The sequence below is a fragment of the Arachis hypogaea genome, chromosome 15 (assembly GCF_003086295.3).
Source record: "Arachis hypogaea cultivar Tifrunner chromosome 15, arahy.Tifrunner.gnm2.J5K5, whole genome shotgun sequence".
Lineage (NCBI taxonomy): Eukaryota > Viridiplantae > Streptophyta > Magnoliopsida > Fabales > Fabaceae > Arachis > Arachis hypogaea.
Genome location: NC_092050.1, coordinates 28,548,644 through 28,567,819, shown reverse-complemented (window position 1 = coordinate 28,567,819; position 19,176 = coordinate 28,548,644). Strand labels below are relative to the sequence as shown.

General features: G+C 35.6%; 1 protein-coding gene and 2 long non-coding RNA genes across 3 annotated transcripts; 1 reads left to right on the top strand and 2 right to left on the bottom strand.

Annotated features, from left to right (window-relative positions):
* Positions 1 to 10,258: 10,258 nt before the first annotated feature.
* LOC140179640 (uncharacterized) lies at positions 10,259 to 10,966 on the bottom strand. The gene is made up of 3 exons (XR_011873340.1): positions 10,828 to 10,966; positions 10,580 to 10,673; positions 10,259 to 10,453 (listed from the first exon to the last, which is right to left on the bottom strand). It is a non-coding gene; the product is annotated as an uncharacterized lncRNA (long non-coding RNA).
* A 744-nt stretch (positions 10,967 to 11,710) lies between these two features.
* Positions 11,711 to 15,832, bottom strand: LOC112750081 (uncharacterized). The gene is made up of 8 exons (XM_025798612.3): positions 15,607 to 15,832; positions 15,442 to 15,530; positions 15,270 to 15,326; positions 13,904 to 13,966; positions 13,751 to 13,816; positions 12,965 to 13,051; positions 12,599 to 12,692; positions 11,711 to 12,500 (listed from the first exon to the last, which is right to left on the bottom strand). Exons 1-8 carry the CDS (start codon positions 15,758 to 15,760, stop codon positions 11,989 to 11,991), a joined length of 1,122 nt encoding a protein of 373 aa, XP_025654397.1. The 5' UTR covers positions 15,761 to 15,832; the 3' UTR covers positions 11,711 to 11,988.
* A 304-nt stretch (positions 15,833 to 16,136) lies between these two features.
* LOC112750082 (uncharacterized) lies at positions 16,137 to 17,897 on the top strand. Its single transcript, XR_011873339.1, has 2 exons — positions 16,137 to 16,400; positions 17,614 to 17,897. It is a non-coding gene; the product is annotated as an uncharacterized lncRNA (long non-coding RNA).
* Positions 17,898 to 19,176: the final 1,279 nt, after the last annotated feature.

Genomic DNA, 19,176 nt, shown 5'->3' with positions numbered 1-19,176 from the left:
ATTCCTAATTATGATGTTCATATGCCTAGACATGGTCAAAATGCTGATGATATGTTAGAAAGACTTAGACAAAATAACTTAGGAGGGCATTATAATCTAGCAAGTAATGTTGAACAAGTTTTAAACCGTTTGGGATTTAATGTTGGTTGCTTGAATAGGCCATATTTTGTGTCTGCTTTTCCTGAGTGTGTCCAACAAGCAGAGCTCCCAAGGGGTTGAAAAATTCCAAAATCCCTTACAAAATTTTCTGGAGAAGAAAATGAATCTACAGTAGAGCATATTGCTCGATATACTGTTGAAATTGGGGAAGCAGCTTCTAATGAATATCTCAAGATGAGATACTTTCCTTCTTCTTTAACAAAAAATACATTTACATGGTTCTCTAACTTGAGACCAAATTCTATTCATTCTTGGGCGCAGTTAGAGAGAAATTTTCATGATCAGTTTTTCCGAGGTGAATTGAAAGTTAGTCTTACGGATTTATTCTCTGTCAAACGTGCAGAAGGAGAATCCATTGATACCTATTTGGCGCGGTTTAGAAACACGAGGAATAAATGTTTTACTCCGATTCCAGAATCTGAAGTTGTCAAAATGGCTACTAATGGGCTAGAATTCAGAGTTAGGAAGAAACTTGTTAATCAACATACTTTAGATCTTTCCCAATTAGCTGAGAGAGTAAGACAGATAGAACAAATTAAGAAAGAAAAAGAAAATTTTAAAAGGGGTTCAAAAAAGGTTGCATATGTTGATTGTTTTTCCGATAGTAGTGATTCAGATGAAAAAGAGATTTATATTGCCGAATTACGTGGGGGTCCTCCTTATGTATGCAAATCTTTGAAGCCTGTTAAAGGAAAGGAAAAAGTTTCTTCTTATTCTAAAGTTGAAAATAAGACTTATTCTTTTGATATTTCTAAGGCAGATCAAATATTTAAAGTTTTATTAAAAGATAAGCAGCTTATTTTACCTGAAGGAAAAAACATGCCTACAACTGATGAAATAAAGAATAAGAAATTTTGTAAGTTTCATCAAGTATTTTCGCATACCACTAACAATTGCGTCCGTTTCAGGGATTTGATACAAAAAGCAATTGAGGAGGGAAGACTGAAGTTTGAGGATAAAACTACTATGAAGGTGGAAACTGAACCATTTGCTGCTGACTCAAATTATGTTGAGCCATTCGATTTGTCAATCAACATGGTAGAAGTTGATGCCACGATGGTTAGTGCTAAAAATGAAAATAAAGACCTGAGAGTCTTTGAACAAGATAAGAAGCCAGTTTATCCTCGTCCTGGTGAGGATTTGTTAGATTTTTTTGTTGAGAATTAAAGAATCTGACAGCACCATTGCCATGTGCCCAAAGTGCAATGCTGTTTTTGACAAGGAAGCTGCAAAAGAGTTTGAAAAGTACAAAGTTGAAGAGAAAGAAAAGGCTGAGTTGGGAAAGAAGATTGCTGAAAAAGAAAATAAAACTAACGAGTTAAAGCGGAAGATAGCCGAGGGAAAACAAAAGTTGGGCGGTCAAACTCCTTTGAACAAGTGCGTCAACAACACTGGAGTACAACCTGTCAACCAGAAGATGAAGACTGTGGTCATGATTGATGGAAGACCTGATGGATTTTCTCAAAAGACAATAGTTCCTCCCACCAAAATCTCAAACAATAAATGGGTCCAGAATGTGAGAAATGTGCAGAATCAACCTACTGCTTTTGCAAGAGGAAAAAACAAATGGGTGAAGCCTAGACCTTTCAAGCCCAGGTACTATGAGTCTCAGTTATGGAACATGAATCATGCACAAGACGGAGGTAGTATATATATTCCAAAAAATGCGCCTATTCCCTCAAAGCCAATTTATTCTTGTTATAGTCCTAACATGCAGCAGGTTCCTAATTATTCTCCTTGGCCAAATTGTCAAAACATTCCCAAATATTCTCCTTTTACAACTTTTGAGCAGAAAGAGAATATGCCTGAGTATGTTCCTTTGGATCCATACAAGGGACACGGAGTAGATTTTTCTCCTTTGCCAACCATGGCCAAGTCTGTAGAAACAGGCAATTCTTCTAATCACCCTAAATGCAATAAAAATGTCAAGAAGAATCTTGCTGGGAAGAGGGTGATGGTTGAAAACAAGGGAGAAAAGGATGAAGATTTAATTACTGATAATTTTGACACTGATTTTGATGACAGCTTAGAAGCAATATTTGGTGTTAAGCAACCTATAGTTGTGGTGTCAATACTGCCTGAGGAGTATAGTCAAGTCCAGGAAGTAGAGTCATTAAAAGATGATTGTTATGATGTCTTTCCTGGAAGCGAATGTTTATTGCTAGATGACAATATGTGTGGTGGAGGATTATTTGAGAAGCCTACTGAAAATGATAAGGAACACTTGCGTCCACTGCATATCAAGGCTCGTGTTGACGGAAGGATAGTCAATAAGATTTTGGTTGACGGGGGAGCTGCTGTTAATCTCATGCCTGAAAGAATGATGGGAAGGCTTGGAAAGACTGAAAAAGATCTGATTAAAAGTAGCATTGGGGTGACAGATTTTAACGGAAAGACTTCTTCTGTTAGAGGTGTGGTTCTGCTGTCAATTGAGGTTGGTTCTGTCAATAGGCCAACTCTATTTGTTGTGGTTTCTTCAAAGGCTGGTTTTAACTTACTTTTAGGACGTGATTGGATTCATGGAATGGGTGCTATTCCATCAACTTTACATCAAAAATTAATTTTCTGGAATGAAGATGGAGGAGTGGAAGAAGTTCTTGCTGACAATAGTACTTGTTACTACGATGAGATGCATGTGGAGTTCAGGATATATAATCCTGGAGTCAAGCCGCTGACCGTTGACACCAATGCATTTAATCCTGAAAATATTGAGATGTGCAAAATAGATATGAATGGTTTTATTTTGGTCCCTAAGGCCGGGGCGGATGCGGCCTCAGAAGAAACTTAGATGAGCTTGACGAGCCAACTGGCTCGGCTGTCGGCCTATATGGCAGACAGAGAAGGGTGCATTGATAATGTACCTTATGATTGTATATATGATGATGGTCCTTTAGGTTTTGAAAAAATAATACTGACACTGTAAAAAAGGTTGAAGTGCAGGATCCTTTGAAGGAAGTAGATATTGGTAACGGTGATTATCCTAGGCCAACATATGTGAGCAAGATGCTGCCTGATGATTTCAAAAAAGAAATGGTGGAGATTTTGAAGGAATATTGTGACTGTTTTGCATGGGATTATGCAGAGATGCCAGGCTTGAGTCGTGAATTGGTAGAACATCAATTGCCATTGAAAGCCAATGTTAAACCTGTCAAGCAGCCACGAAGGAGATTTGCTCCTGAAGTCGTGCAGAAGATTAAAGAAGAGATTGAAAGACTTCTTAAGGCTAAGTTTATAAGAACAGCAAGGTATGTCAACTGGATTTCTAATATTGTCCCTATCATGAAAAAGAATAGAAAATTAAGGGTTTGCATTGATTTTAGAGATTTAAATTCTGCAACACCAAAAGATGAATATCCAATGCCTATAGCTGATATGTTGATAGATTCTACTGCTGGTCATGAAATGTTAAGTTTTATGGATGGATATTCAGGTTATAATCAAATATACATAGCTGAAGAAGATGTGTCAAAAACAGCATTTAGGTGTCCAGGTGCTTTAGTAACTTTTGAATGGGTTGTGATGTCATTTGGGCTAAAAAATACTGGTGTAACTTATCAAAGGACGATGAATAAAATTTTTCATGACTTTATTGAAAATTTTATGGAAATTTATGTTGATGATGTGGTTGTCAAATCAAATGCTAAAAAAGAGCATCTAGAAAATTTAAGAAAAGCATTTGAAAGAATGAGAAAGCATAAGTTGAAAATGAATCCCTTAAAATGTGCCTTTGGTGTGAGTGCATGGAATTTTCTTGGTTTCTTGGTGTAGAAATAAGGGATTGAAATTGACAAAAATAAGGCAAAGGCTATCTTAGAGGCTCCTCCTCCAGCTAACAAAAAGCAACTACAAACATTTTTAGGGAAGGTCAATTACCTCAGAAGGTTCATTTCCAATCTGTCAGGAAAAACTAAGGTTTTTGCGCCTCTGATCAAGTTGAAAAAAGAGGAAGAGTTCCAATGGAAAACAGAGCATCAAGAAGCTTTTGACAACATCAAGCAGTATTTGACTAACCCTCCTATTATGACACCTCCAAAGCACGGAGCACCTCTAAAACTTTACGTGTCAGCTTCTGAAGTAACAATTGGTGGAATGCTCGCTCAAGAAGATGAGAATGGCAACGAAAGAGTGATTTATTATCTAAGTCGTGTGCTAAATGATGTTGAGAGCCGTTATTCTCCAATTGAAAAACTTTGCTTAGCTTTATATTTTTCTTGTTTAAAACTTAAGTACTATCTAATTCCTATGAATGTTTATGTAATTTCTAAGTTTGATGTTCTTAAATATATGTTGTCTTCTCCAATATTGCATGGTAGACTAGGAAAATGGATGTTGGCCTTAACAGAATTTTCTTTACATTTTGTTCCTGCAAGAGCCGTTAAGGGTCAGGTTCTAGCTGATTTCCTGGTTGATCATCCTTGTATTGATATTAATGAGAGTTTACTGGATTTCGTTGGTTTGGTGCATTGGAAATTATATTTCGACGGTTCATGCCATAAGGGTGGTGTTGGTATAGGAATTTTAATTATTTCTCCAAGTGATGAGCCAAGTAAATTCTTTTTTGAATTGAATTATTCATGTTCCAACAATGAGGCAGAGTATGAAGCATTAATAATGGGACTGAAATTATTATTAGAAAGAGGAGTTAAAAATGTAAAAATTTTTGGAGATTCACAGCTTGTAGTCCATCAAGTATCACTTGAATATAGGTGTGTTAGTGAAAATTTAAGAAAGTATTTCAATGTGGCTACAGAGTTGTTGAGTAAATTTGATAGTGTCATTGTAAGGCATGTTCCAAGGGAGTTAAATCAAGAAGCAAATGAATTAGCTCAAATTGCTTCAAGATATAAGATCAAGCCCTCAACACTAGAAAAATTGGTAAGGATAAAGGACATATTTATGCCTTTGAGAGAAAGAGAAGTGTTGTCATTAGAAAAACTAGACCCAGAAGATTGGAGAGTACCAATTGTAGAATATTTAAAAAATCCAAGTCTTAGTGTCGATAGAAAACTTAAATATAGGGCTCAAAGTTATGTTCTAATAAGTAATGTCTTGTTTAAGAAATCTGTTGATGGAAACCTCTTGACATGTTTGGGAGAAAAAGAAGCGTATTTGGCTCTTGCCGAAGTGCATGAGAGAATTTGTGGTGCCCATCAATCAGGAAAAAAAATGAAATGGGTGATAAATAGGAGAAGATTGTATTGGCCAACTATTCAAAGAGATTGTATAAACTATGTCAGGTCCTGTGAAGAATGCCAAAAACATGAAAGCCTTCAACATATTCCAGCGTCAGAACTGCATGTTATAATTAAGCCATGGCCATTTAGAGGTTGGGCGCTAGATCTTATCGGACAGATTCACCCACCTTCTTCTAAAGATCATAAGTTCATTTTGGTTGGTGTTGATTATTTCTCTAAATGGGTAGAAGCGATCCCTCTAAGGGAGGTAACTCACAATGAAATAATAGATTTTATTGAGGATCATATTGTGCATAGGTTTGAAATTCCTCAGTCTATTACCACTGATCAAGGAACCATGTTTATTGGGAAAAAGGTCATGGAATATGCCAAATCTAGGGATATAAAAATGCTTTCGTCTACACCATATTATGCCCAAGCTAATGGACAAGTGGAGGCAGCGAACAAAATTTTGATTGCATTAATTAAAAAACACATTGGAAGGCAGCCAAAAAATTGGCACCAAACTCTCAGTCAAGTTCTTTGGGCTTACCGAAATTCTCTAAGAGGTTCTACTGGAACCGCCCCGTATAAGTTAGTTTATGGTCATGATGCGGTGTTGCCAATTGATATTAATCTGCAAAGTGTAAGGGGTGGCTAGACAAGACGAGATACCAGTAGTAGATTATTGAAATTCTTTGCATGATGAGCTCAATGAACTAGATGATGAAAGGTTGAGAGCTTTAGAGCGGGTGATTCGACAAAAAGAGATTATGTCAAAATCATACAACTGCCGTGTTAAAGCAAAGACATTTGCAGTTGGAGAATTAGTGTGGAAAACAATCTTGCCTATAGAAAAAAAGTCAAAAACTTATGGTAAGTGGTCTCCAACTTGGGAAGGACCTTATGTAGTTGACAAGGTTTACTCTGGAAATGCCTATAAGATTATTGAAATCGGATCAGGAAGAAGAATTCCTTCAATAAATGGCAAATATTTAAAAGTATATAGGCCAGGCATACATGAGATAAACATTCCACATGTTTAAGGACACGAAAATATCCAGTTGAAGTGTCAAAGAAAAAAAAAGATGCATCAAGTTTAAAATCTTGGATAAAAATAATCTTTCATTGACATTTAGGCATGTACTTCATAAATACAAAAGCCTAATTGACTTAGAAATTCTGTTGAATCTATTAGCGCTTGGAGTCAAAACTATTAGAATGTTAGTGTGGAGATTTTATAGGATTAGAAATTTTATCAAATTTAATTGACACATAGAGTTTAACATATGAAAGGAACGACTTCACAAAGTTAGATTCTGTTACTTCTGAAGTTAGGAAAATTGTGTCAATTAAAACAATGAAAGTGTGTGTCAAAAAACTCTTAATTGAAATATTAAAGGTCAAAACAAAGGTCAATTGATACACATTTAATGTGTCGAAATTAGAACAGATATCATTTGACACACTTAAAAATTTCATACAAAAGAATAGACCCCGTTGACAGTTCAATTATTAATGTAAAAATTTTATAGACTTAGAAATTCTGTTAATTCTATTACTAGTAGGCATTTAATCTGTCAAGCGGATGTGTCTAAAATGTCAATTGACTTTCAATGTCAAAAATAAGAAAAATGTCAATAAACAACTAAGTTTTCTCACTTTCAATCATTGCATATCTTCAAGTGAGAAATCTTGGGGGCATCTTGTTAGACAAAATATTTTTTTTATAAGAAAATTATAAAAATAAATAATTAGTCGTTTGGTAATATACCTATATATAATATTATATCTATTTTAAATTAAATTAGATCATTTGATAGTTGGTTATTTATTTAAATTTTGAAATTAACAGCAAGCAAGAAGTGCGGGAACAGCTACAAGAAATTCAAATTTCCTGCAAGTGGTGTACAAAGAGTAACTGCCCATTGAGATTAGGCTAGTCTATAAATAGAGCTTTAGGAACACGTTGTAATGAGTTCAGTTCTTCTTGAAAAATACTTAGAAATCCAAAACGCTCTCAGCCCCTTGGCATCACAGAGTAAAATTGGGAATCTTAAGTAATTTCTCTGAACTCAAACACTTGTACTTTGCTTTCTTTCAGTTTTTATTAATAAAATTTCTTTACTTTTACGTCTTTTTCTCTTTTACGTTCATGTTTCTTCTTTCATCTTCTTTTTAATTTCCTGTTTGTTTTAATTTCTGCATTTTACTTTGCCTCCGGCACCTTGTATGTTTTCCTTTTTATCTTTAATTTTACTTTCGAAACTACAATTGAGACTTTGAGAAACCCACAAAAAAAGTCGTTTCCACTCCTTGAATTAAGATTGTGAAACAAAACTCGAAAATTGTTGATTTATTTGTTGTTAACAATGGAACAAAAATTCGAGTAAAACAAATATTTTAACATTATCCTTGTTTAATGAAATTTTTAGGGTAAAACATTGTCTTCTTTCTCAATTTTCATCTTGGTTCAATTTCTCAAAACAGTAAATCAAAGAAAGAGATAGAGAATGATTCAACGGCAAACATCCACTAACCTCACGGCGGTGACTAGCGACGTGGTATCCAGAAGCGCGCGCCGAGATTACTGTCCCTTCGCGGTGGCGTGCTCTAACGTCGTGGGAAGAGGAGGCGCCGAAATCACGATTCTGTGAGATGGTTCATGGCACCACGATTGAGAAGCAATGCACACAAGAAAATACGTGCGGGCTTTGCTCCACAGAATTTGTCTTTTGCTGCCGACGGCGAAGCTGAAGTGCTTTGACTAAGGCGTGAATGCTACTTTCAATTATAAGGGTTAGATTTTTTTTTTTAACTAAAATATAATAAGGGTATTTGATGTGGAATTTATAATCCACAAACTAACAGGCAAGTGCACCGGATCGTACTAAGTAATACCTTAGGTGAGTGAGGATCGATTCCACAAGGATTGATGGATTAAGTAACAATGGTTAAATGATTTACTTAGTTAGACAAACAGAAAATAGTGTTTGAGAGTTCAAAAAGCATTAAACAGAAGACATGCAAATAAATAAGTTGGGAATAAAATATGAAGAAGGCAGTTAAGGTTTCAGAGTTATCTATTTTCCGGATTGACTTTTCTTACTAACTATGTTAATCATGCAAGATTTAATTCATGGCAAACTATATGTGACTAGACCCTAATTCCTTAGACGTTCCTAGTCTCCTCTAAAATTCATCAATCGCCAATTCCTTGGTCACTTAATTCCAATTAGAGGGTGAAGTTTAATTCTAGTTTATATGCCACATAACCTCTAATTACCCAAATATAAAAGGATTATACGTCACGTATCCCGTTAAATCCAGATAATTAAAATTTAGGAGAATTTGTTTTTAAGCTGTTGTTCAAGTAAAGAGCTTTTCCAAGTTATACAAGAACTCAATTAGAACATGGGTCATACTTCCGTTCCACCCATATTCATAAAATAAAGAACGAAAACAATTCTTGAAATAGAAATCAATACATGAATTAAAATAGAAAAATAATAGAATCAATCCATACAATAGACAGAGCTCCTAACCTTAACAGTGGAGGTTTAGTTGCTCATGGCAAAGAGAGAAAATAAGGATTCTGATAAAATGTATTTGTTAAATCCCCCAGTTAACTAATTAGAATGCTCCTTTTATATCTAATCCTAATTAATTTAAAATCTATCTTCTAAAACTAAAATAATATCTCTTCCTATTTTAAAATAAAATTTAAATCAGAATTAATAGGAATCAGCGTTTTCTACGTGTGGCGTATGTCACGCGTACGCGTCGTACGCGTCGATGGTCTTCTTCGCGTGTCACGCGTACGCGTCAGGTACGCGCACGCGTCGCTGTGCAACTTCGCTTTTCACGCGTACGCGTCAGATACGCGCACGCGTCGCCATAGAAAGCTCTAAATCACGCGCACGCGTCAGGTACGCGTACGCGTCGCTCCTCGCTATCATCTCCTTTAATTCTTGTGCTGATTCCATTTGTGCAAGCTTCCTCTCCATTTTCTAAGTCATTCCTGCCCTATATGGCCTTCTTCTCTTTTTCTGCGGAAGCTCCATCAAATCCAACCAAATGCTACTTAAAATAAATAGAATTTCACAAGACTCAAAGTAGCATCAATAGTGGCTAAAAGATAATTAATTCTTGATTAAACTCAACAAATTAAATACAAATTCCCTAGGAAAAGATAGGAAAGATGCTCACGGATTAATATTAAAGTAACTTGAATAATTTCAATTTCTATCTTAAATTAAATAGGATATTGAGACATAATTCAGTCCTCACCCTGTACATTTTACAGCACCAATATTAGTGATTCTCTGCATCATTCATGTTAGTTTTTGAGTTCAGTTGAGTGTAGTTGTGTTCGAAAGAAGTTAAAGGTAATGATGTAACGTAAATCTCATTTTTAAACTCTAGTACTTTTGAAGTAATTTTCTTAAACCTATACAACTATGTGTCAATACTAAAATAATTTATCTAAATCTACAACTGCATGGGAAGACAATACTACATGGGATATAAAGCCTGACATGGTTTCATGTTACTGCCTGTAGTGCTACTTGGCTTTCTGCCTTTCTGGTTTCCTAAACCTTTCGGTTGTGGGTAACTAACTGACTTAAAATGCGTTGCTCAATTACTGTACAGTAATCATTTATTATATGTTAACCTTATTTTGGTTTGGGTTGGGATAAATTAATTTTGAAAAGAGGAAAAGTTCTTTTCCCATTTTGTAATCATCTTTTTGTTTGGCTTCAGAGGTATAAATCAAATCAAGCATTCCACATTGGGAACAATTTCAGCCTTTAATTAGATGGTATATAAACCATCAAATGAGAAATGTTTTCTGTATAAAATCTCCAATCAAATTTCTTATTTGCTAAAAAAGGTTGGAATTCACTACAAGAAAAGAGAGAGCTTTTATATCAAAAGAAAAAATATATATACTTAGAGGATTAGATAAAGATCATAACAATACAAATCATATGTAACATGCACTACTACATTTTCACCATTACTTTCGTTGCAAGATACCACACAGAAAATCAAGAAAAGCTCAATAATTACTCGTTCACACTTGTCTTCCAGCATCTTCACAGCTTCAGTGAATAGCACTTCAGGGGGCATACGTCATTTACCGGTATGAGGCCAAATAAAATTGCTAAGATGATTAAAGTTAAAATAGCCAAATAAAATTAAATGCAATATTTAAATATCAAGCAAGAGCCAGACTCATTTACCGGTCATACGTGGCTGACCTTTATGGCAACCAACATATAGTTTGAACTTTGAAGACAATGGTGTTCTTTTCATTCCTATCATCCCCAGCATTATCTATTCACAACCAAAAAAAAGGAGACAAATTCAAGTCTGCGATATTATGAGATCTACACAAACGGCAAAACAATCTATATAAAATTTTATCTATCACGCAAGAAAGATATTTACGTAATCAGAAATAAATTAGGTGACAAGATAGAAATCAGACATGGATATTCAAATAGCCTGGGATCAGCACTGATTGGTATGAGGCCTAATCTATGGGATAGAACTTCATCTTGTATAAGTGATGTGTTTGCAATGTAAACTCTTTCGATAGTCATTGTTGGTACCTAAATCTATAACCATCACGTCAGAATTTGATAATCTCCATCAAACTATTAATGGTAAAACATAAAATTGGAGAGAAAGAAATTAAGAAAGGCCAACACATCAAGGTGAAAATAACACTGCCAGAAGATGTTATATACACCCAGGACCCAGGGGTAATTTTGGTCCACAGTTTATCAAAGATTTTTGTTTGGCTTGAGCATCAAAGCAAAGTATCGTATTCCTGTTTCTGACATCATCAACCAAAAAAAAAAAGACAAAAACAATAGCCAGTTGGATTCATCCTTCAACTCTTATGAATGTAATATTTCGCTATGAGATTGTGAAAAATTGAATAAATACTTTTTGTATTAGAAAAATAAATTTCATTAAGGAGCAGATGGCATAAAGATGAGGATACGAAATCCACAAATAAATATGTAAGAGTTAGCTAAGACCTAAATCGGTACATTATGTAACAATGGATGCAAATCCCTTTTAATATCGGCTAGAGAGGAACATCAAAGGCATTAAAAAGAGAATCATTAAGGACCCTTTTATGACCAACTCAATTACAGTTCGATTTTGACAATTATAAATTCGCACATCACACGAACCTCACAGGTTCACGTGACAAAAACTCACTCTGCTTGCTCTTAACTAACTTCACTATCAGATTCAGAAGACCTAATGCATCTCACAATGCAAAGATTAAGGCCCCATTGTCACTTGTTCTTTTGTTAGGGGAGGCTTAGTCCATCGCAGAAATAAAACAGGCCAGATTGGATATTTCCTTCCTATTTTTCATTCACCTTCACAATTCACCATAGCTTGAAAGAACTCTGGAAAATTAGTTACTTAAAAACAATATCAAACCCAAGGCTAAAGAGTTGAGCATCTCTCCTTTGGACTCTAATTATATTGTTAACTGTCCTAGTGTCAAGGATGCCGATAGCAACTGTATCTAATACCACATTAATTAAGAAACATAACGCTAAAAATCAGTGGCGAAATTCAATATAATAGGACCCTGGATCCTTCCAAAAGGGTTTGAATTCCTTCATTGAGGTGGTGGCATCTGGCTATAGGAAGGTGGAGGCATTGAGGGTTGAGCATATGCCATAGGTCGTCCACCCTGTTGCTGCGGTGGGGGTGGTTGTGGTCGCCAAACAGGTGGTTGGCTTACCATTCCTGCTGGTGGCGGAAGAGGCCTTGGAGGAGCCGAAACAGCTTGTGGAGGTGGCGGCATTGGCATACCAGATGGAGGTGGCCGGAACTGCTGGACCTGAGGTGGGGGCATTCCAGGCGGGAGTCCGGGCTGTTGTTGATGCCATGTTGGTTGCCCAGCTCCTGGCATAGGCTGAAATGCTGCGGCTTGAGGGGGTGGTGGTGGTGGTCGGAGGGCAGGAATGGGGGGTGGAGCAACTCCATTACCAAAGGGGTGAGGAGGTACCGGAACAGCAACGGTACCATTAGCCTGAGCAACATTGGCGAGTGTTGGAGGTGCACTGGCGAATCTCGTATGAGGCCTACTCTTCTGCGCAGTGGGATTGCTTGCAGCCAAAACTCTTTCTGCATCAAACATAAAACATAAGCATATGGTATTGTGACAAAAGACGTAACTTAATCACAGAAAAATAGATAGTTGCCAAAAACAAAAAGGGGCTGACCTGCTGGCGTGCCATGCCGTTCCCCTTTAGTGTCTTTTTTGTAAGCATATGACACTGTAATTTGGCGATTGCAAAGATATTGCCCATTCATTGCCTATGGAGTGTAAAATAATGTCATTGTTAGTGATATAGGAATGCTTCCTCCAGATCATATTTTATAATTAAGAATGATGTTGATTCAGAAATGACAACAAAATCAAAACATTTTATTTTAAAAGAAGGGGAACAAACAAGTATAAGTATTCTTTGGACATTGTCTAGAGTATTTGCTGCTGTTGCTAGCCAAAACATAAAAACAAGGCTGAAATTGCAAGTCGTCACCTACATTCCTAAAAATGATCTGAAATTTCGACTATACTAGCATACCTCAATAGCTGAATCAGATGCCTCAAATGAATCATAGCTAATGAAGCCAAAACCACGGGAATTTCCGGTATCAGGATCTCTCATAATCTGTATAAAGGGGCCTGAACATCAGATCATGTGCATAATTTTAGGGGAAATCAATCCCTGTACGATGCAGAGTTGAGATGGGCAAGGAAGTATAATTTGATTTAGGTTTTGCTATATCCTCCTAATAATCATCTAAGTACTTAAAAGGAAAATATTACATGAAAAAATGTATAAGCAATCAATACCTTGGGAACATAAGCATTCAAGAAATTTTTTTATTTAGTAATTTGAAGCATTATTAGAAGGGTAACTTAGGAAGATTTAGAATTATTGTTTACTTGACAGCATATATTTAACTACAGGAGACTAAAACAATTATCAAATAATCAAAATTGTCAACAGTTTCAACCAGCATCAAACACTCAACCAATAAAATAAAGTGCTAAACCAAAATTCCACTTTATGGATCCACCCAACCCGTTTAAGGGAAAACTAATTAGAAAACTTTTCTCTTGGAGGATACATTGGAACAGTATCAAATTCATTTCGTAAGACCCCAAACATTTTAGGAGTATACAGCTAACTGCTAAGTGCTCAAAAATGAATGGACCAGAGATCAGAGGATAAAACAATAAGGGGAAAATGCAGATAAGGGGAAAATGAAAAGTATTTAGCAACTGCTACTTGCAGGAAGCTGTTAACTAAGCTATACAATCATGATGCTTCTAGAAGTAATGAAAGATATTAGAAGAAAATAACCTTTGGATTAGTAACAATAACTCCAAATGCACTGAAAGTATCATACAAGAGCTTCTCATCTACATCCTGTAGTAACATCAGGAAGAATTTTGTTAGATTTCAATGTTCAACATACATGAACTTGTTGAGCACTTGCATAACTTGGTAACTTACAGGATCAAGATTGCCAATGAAAAGGTTTGCCCCCACATCCAAGCTCTTTTTATCTTGGGTTGCCTTAAAAATTTAAATAAATAAAATAAAATAATCAATACTCTTTAATCATATGGTGAGGACATTGACATGAGATAGTAGAAACACAGCAGGGCATATACAGAAAACACGAATGTTCATACGAACTAATGTAAATATGAAAGACTTATTCCATGCAGAGGAAAAAGTGACATACTAACATCTTGCAATGAGAGATGAGTTGGGAAAATGATTTAGGTTAATATTTTGCACAGAACTGGTATGTAACAATAAGGAATGAACTGTGAAGTGAGCAGTTGTGAGGTAAGTGTGTATCATGTCAAGCTGGCATGTGCAAAGTGAAGTGAAAAGTGTGTGATAAAAAAAATGAACTTTAAGTGTATAGTTCTTGTGAATGGCAGAGCGCTTTTAAGGTGCTAGGGTGCTACTGTATGCACTAGCAAGTATTCTTGTGTCTCAATAAAGTGTAGGCTTGAATTTTAGATCAACAATTTTTTCCTTTATTGCCGCCATACTCTACTGTTTAACGTTCGAATTACTTAATTCCAAAAGTAAACATTTAAAGTTTTGTAAGAATCACGGCAATCTACTAACCAAACACATTCGCTACTCATCTCTGCCAGACAAATGTGATGGTTTCATGGACCAACACATGGAATGGCACCTCTAAAGTCTAAAGAGGAAAACAATCAGATCTCATACCACTAGCACAAGTTAAGGTGGGTTGGCTGTATGGATAAAACAATGCCATCACACAGAATATATTTTAGCAAAATCATTGAACGAAAGATACTTCTAATGGTTTCCTCTATATTTAACCTTCCTCTACCCTTATCAACCAAATCAGCATCTAACACCATGTTTCTCACACTAGAGAATCTACTTGGTCATTTCCTCCCATAACTAAACCACCTTCGACGGGTTAATAATCATTTTCTCCTCAATAGGCACAACTCTAGCTTTGTCCTGACCGTATCTGTTTTCATCTATTCATTCATCCAACTTAACATTGTAAATTTCCCTACAGCTATTGAGTAATTCTAGGGAGTCAACTTTTTTTTGGCCAACATCTGCCAACTGTTTTTAAATCCTTAACCCTAAATTATAAAACCTAAACCTTAAATCCTCCACAGAATGAGAATTTTTAGAATTAAAAAAGAAAGATTAGCTAATGTTGGCTAACTACAAGTTGTTCCCTATTTCTCACAGCTATTTTGCTTCTTTTCTTGGCATTTGTAATGCTTGACCTTAACATTCTACATACACTCAAGGTTTCATACTTAAATACCAAAGCACAAAGAGAGTCATAATAATAAAAACCGCAGACCTTATTTACACGAATTGGCTTGCCATAAAGTTTAATCATATTAAGCACCTTGATGGCCTGCGATGGAAAAGAAATTCAATGAGCAGCTGATACAACTATGACCTATAGAGAAATAGAACAAAGCATAACACTCAACTGAATAACAATAATAATAGTAGTAGTGGTGACTTACATAGTCAGCATCTTCTTCACTACGGAATTCAACAAATCCATATCCCTGGTGCTGGTTAGTGACTCTGTCCTTGGGAACATAGACATTAACTGAAGAGGTGCAAGAATGATATCAAACCCTAATGAAAACAACAGCAGATTTGGAGAGAGAGAGAGAGAGACGAACCGACAGGGCCAGCCTGAACGAAAAGCTCCCAGAGCAACTCCTCGGGAACTTGGGGGTCGAGATTGCCGACATAGGCGGTGGCGTCCTGATTCCTCTCAGCAGAGTGTTGGCCAAGCAAGTTGGCGCCAACACCTGGCGCTATTCGAGTCGTCATATAGGACCACGGAGGAGGAAGAGAGTGCCGCCGCGACCAACAGTGGGAGAGGGAGAAGGGCCTGCGAGACGAGTATCTTCTTTTGTCACTGTTTTCTCGTTTCTTCTAGGTAGCGTTTGTTTACGAGACAGAGACAGAGACAGAAAGACAGAGACTGAGAGAAACAGTGAGTGAGAAACAAGAACTTAAAAAAGTATTAGTACAGTGACTGAGAAACAAGAACTTAAAAAGGTCTTAGTATTATGTTTGGCGTAATAATGTATATGACTGAATTATGTCTCAGTATCTTATTTAGTTTGAATTAAAACTAAATACTAAAATTGTTAAATTTACAATTATACCCTTAAATTTTGTATGCAACCCTACTCTCAAATCCAGATTTCAGTTTTTCAAAAATGTCACCCTAACCCACTCCAGACCTCTTCTTGTCTCCTCTCCCCAAATCTTCCGGTCTTCCCCGTCGCCGGCAGAAAAGCCGAATACTACCGAGCGACAACAGCGTGCCTGTCTCCAGTGGTTCACAATCGCGTCTTGAAGCCTCCGACGGTCCTCTCATTGTTGCGGATTGCGTGCTTCCGGGTCTGCGCCGCCACCATCGCCACCGTTTCGGAGCTGTGTCTCTTGTCTCTCAACGAACCAGGTAAGTTCGTGAAGTACAATATTGATATCTGGTTTGGCATCTGTTGACTTAATCTGATTTGGTATATTGAGTCTTGATTCTGAACATGCATTCTACAACACATTTTTCTTAAATTCAATTCCTGATAAAGCCACCTAACCAAATGAAGAAGGTATATAGATAGAGTTATGTTGTAGTTAATGACTTATTAGAAAAAGGTATAGAAAGAGTTATATTTTCGCTAGTTGGTTCCTTCCCAGGATTTTTGTGGATTACATCACTACTGGATTTTTGTGGATTACATCACTACTGTATTTTCTTTCTGCTCTTTTCTGCTCTTTTCTATTAAAACTAGAGAGTAAAAATGTAAACTTCTACTGGGTTGGTTGAATATCAAGTCTTCAAGTCTTGGAGTATTTATTTGCATCCAATGTCCTGGCACACATAGAAGCCTAGGAGTCCACTTATGGAAGGTACAATTGTTATGTGTTTATTTGCATATTGTAGGAACGAAGCCTGGTGTGTTTGGAACCTGCTGTATTTGCGTGTTCGAATCTCTTTTTTTTTTTTTTTCCCAAGTTGAGAATTGCTTATAATTTTAAAATTATTTTAGAAAAGTGAAATAGTTATTTTCCTAATTTGCCTTTATCTACTAATTTGTTTGCATCTTCACGTGAACCTGTGACTTTTTGTGGTCCTTAATACAATAAAATTGGGAATTGAGGTTGGTAGGAAACTACTCAAGTTGACTTGGTTCAGGTGTTGATGTAGTGTGAAAATTAAATACTACTTGCCTTTGCCCTATTCCCCTTTGAATTCTCTTTTTCTTTTTTTTCTTTTATGGCATTCTATTATTATATCTCTAGTTGCAATGGTTGAAATAATTAAGCTGCCTTAGTTCTTGACTTTGAATTTTCTTTAGGCTGAAAAAATTATAACTGAATTACTTTCTTGCTTAACTTTTCATTAGTTACAACTTATGGTTACTTGATATTATTATCAATTGATAAGTTACCAATCAGTAGCTACCCGAAGGTTCATAAAACAAGTGACTAACTCACTTAATTGAATTGATCCTAACTTAGTATTCAACATTTTACAGAATAACGAATCTGGTTAACTTTCCAAAACTTGTTAAATCCAAAATTACTTTATATGATATGCAATAATCAATATAAGAGTCTAATAAAACTGATTTAGTGAGTTGATCTACTTATATGATTTTCTAATGCAGGAAGCTGTGAATGTATGACTTGAAGTTGCAGATGTTTAGATAGGCAGATCCAAGTGTCCAACATGCTGAAGTTGCAGATGATCGATCTTGTCATTTGAATTCCAGTTTGAAGTCGATCGACCGAGTTGAAAATATGTATAATGATGTATTTTTGAAATTGTTAGCGGTCTTTCAACTTTTTATTTCTGTAGTCTGTATTGTCCTGGCCATAGTATTGTTGTTTAAGTTGTAATTTGACACTTGAATTGAAACAGACAAATGACAAATTGTGTAAATTAGTTTGAGTATTGTTTCAGTATTTTTTTTAAGTATATAATGATTAGATAACAAAAAACTTCATGCTGAAATCACCAACAAAGAAGCAAGGAAGACTTAAATTTACAATTGTAAGAATTGTGATCCACAGAGAGACTATTGTCATAAAATATTAAGCCACATAAATTGATGGTCTAATAACCATACATGTTGGTCCACTCCCTTTTCGACAAACCATTCATGCAAAAAACATTCTTGGTTTACAAAACCAACAAAAACTTTCAAACTATTGCAGGGCCTCTTATAGGATTTGCTTTGCTCATAGCACTACTTGCAAGTGGATTATATGTTAAGAGCTTGAAGAAATTGAAAAATGATGCTGTTGTCCTCTCCAGTGATTCAAACTCCACCAACCTTATATGCTCAACAAACGAAAGCTTTCCTATGTATATGGAAACAAGCAGAGATGCTCCACGGCTTCATGGCTGAAAGAGATTAACCACACAAAAACCATTTATAGAGTTCCATTTCTTATACTAAATTTAAATGCACCAAACAAGCCAATTTGCATATAAACCATTTCCAGCCATGTATTTAACCACACAATTGCCAAAATGAAGGCCATATAAACTGCCTTTTCACGGCTAAATCATCAATGCAGACCGCAATATACAACCACTTCGATAGTTATGTTTAGTCAAAATAAGAAGGTCCCATAGATAATTTTCTTACCCTTATAAAAAAGTAAAGTATTCAAAAACAATATTGTGCATGTTTGGGTGCCATTATTTTGTTAAAAAAAATCTTTTTTCAATGAAAAAAAATCTTTTTTATTTTTTAACATAGTTGGCAAATTTCTAGTAGTAAAAGTAAAAGCACTAGTAAAATAAAAAAAAAGATCTTTTTTGAGAAGCTGTAATTTACATCTTTTTTTAAAAGATCTTTTTTCCTTAAAAAAAAGATGTTTTTCATGTAATAAATAAACAAAAAAGTACTTTTATATTGTTATACCCAAACATAGATTGATAAAAAGACCTTTTTACATGAGATATCCAAACATAAAATTACTTTTACTTCTCTATAAGATCTTTTAAAAAAAGATAACTCGAAAAAAGATCTTTTTTTAAAAGCTCACCCAAACAAGCCCATTATCCCTAGATAGCAAGATCAGTAAACTGAAAGTGACTTTTTCAGGTACTTTAAGCAAATCAAAGTCTTTCAAAAGGCAAAAAAGAAGATTTGGTAATTAAAATGTGAAGTGGTTCACATTTGACACAAATAACTGTGTCGTCATTATCACCTAAGCCA

Bases quoted from the DNA above. Each gene is read 5' to 3' on its own strand.
- LOC112750081 (XM_025798612.3), bottom strand. From the start codon at position 15,760: ATGACGACTCGAATAGCGCCAGGTGTTGGCGCCAACTTGCTTGGCCAA. The intron at 15,327-15,441 runs GTAAGTCACCAC...TTTCCATCGCAG, and splicing joins GTGAAGAAGATGCTGACTAT to GCCATCAAGGTGCTTAATAT. The intron at 12,693-12,964 runs GTATGCTAGTAT...TACACTCCATAG, and splicing joins CATCTGATTCAGCTATTGAG to GCAATGAATGGGCAATATCT.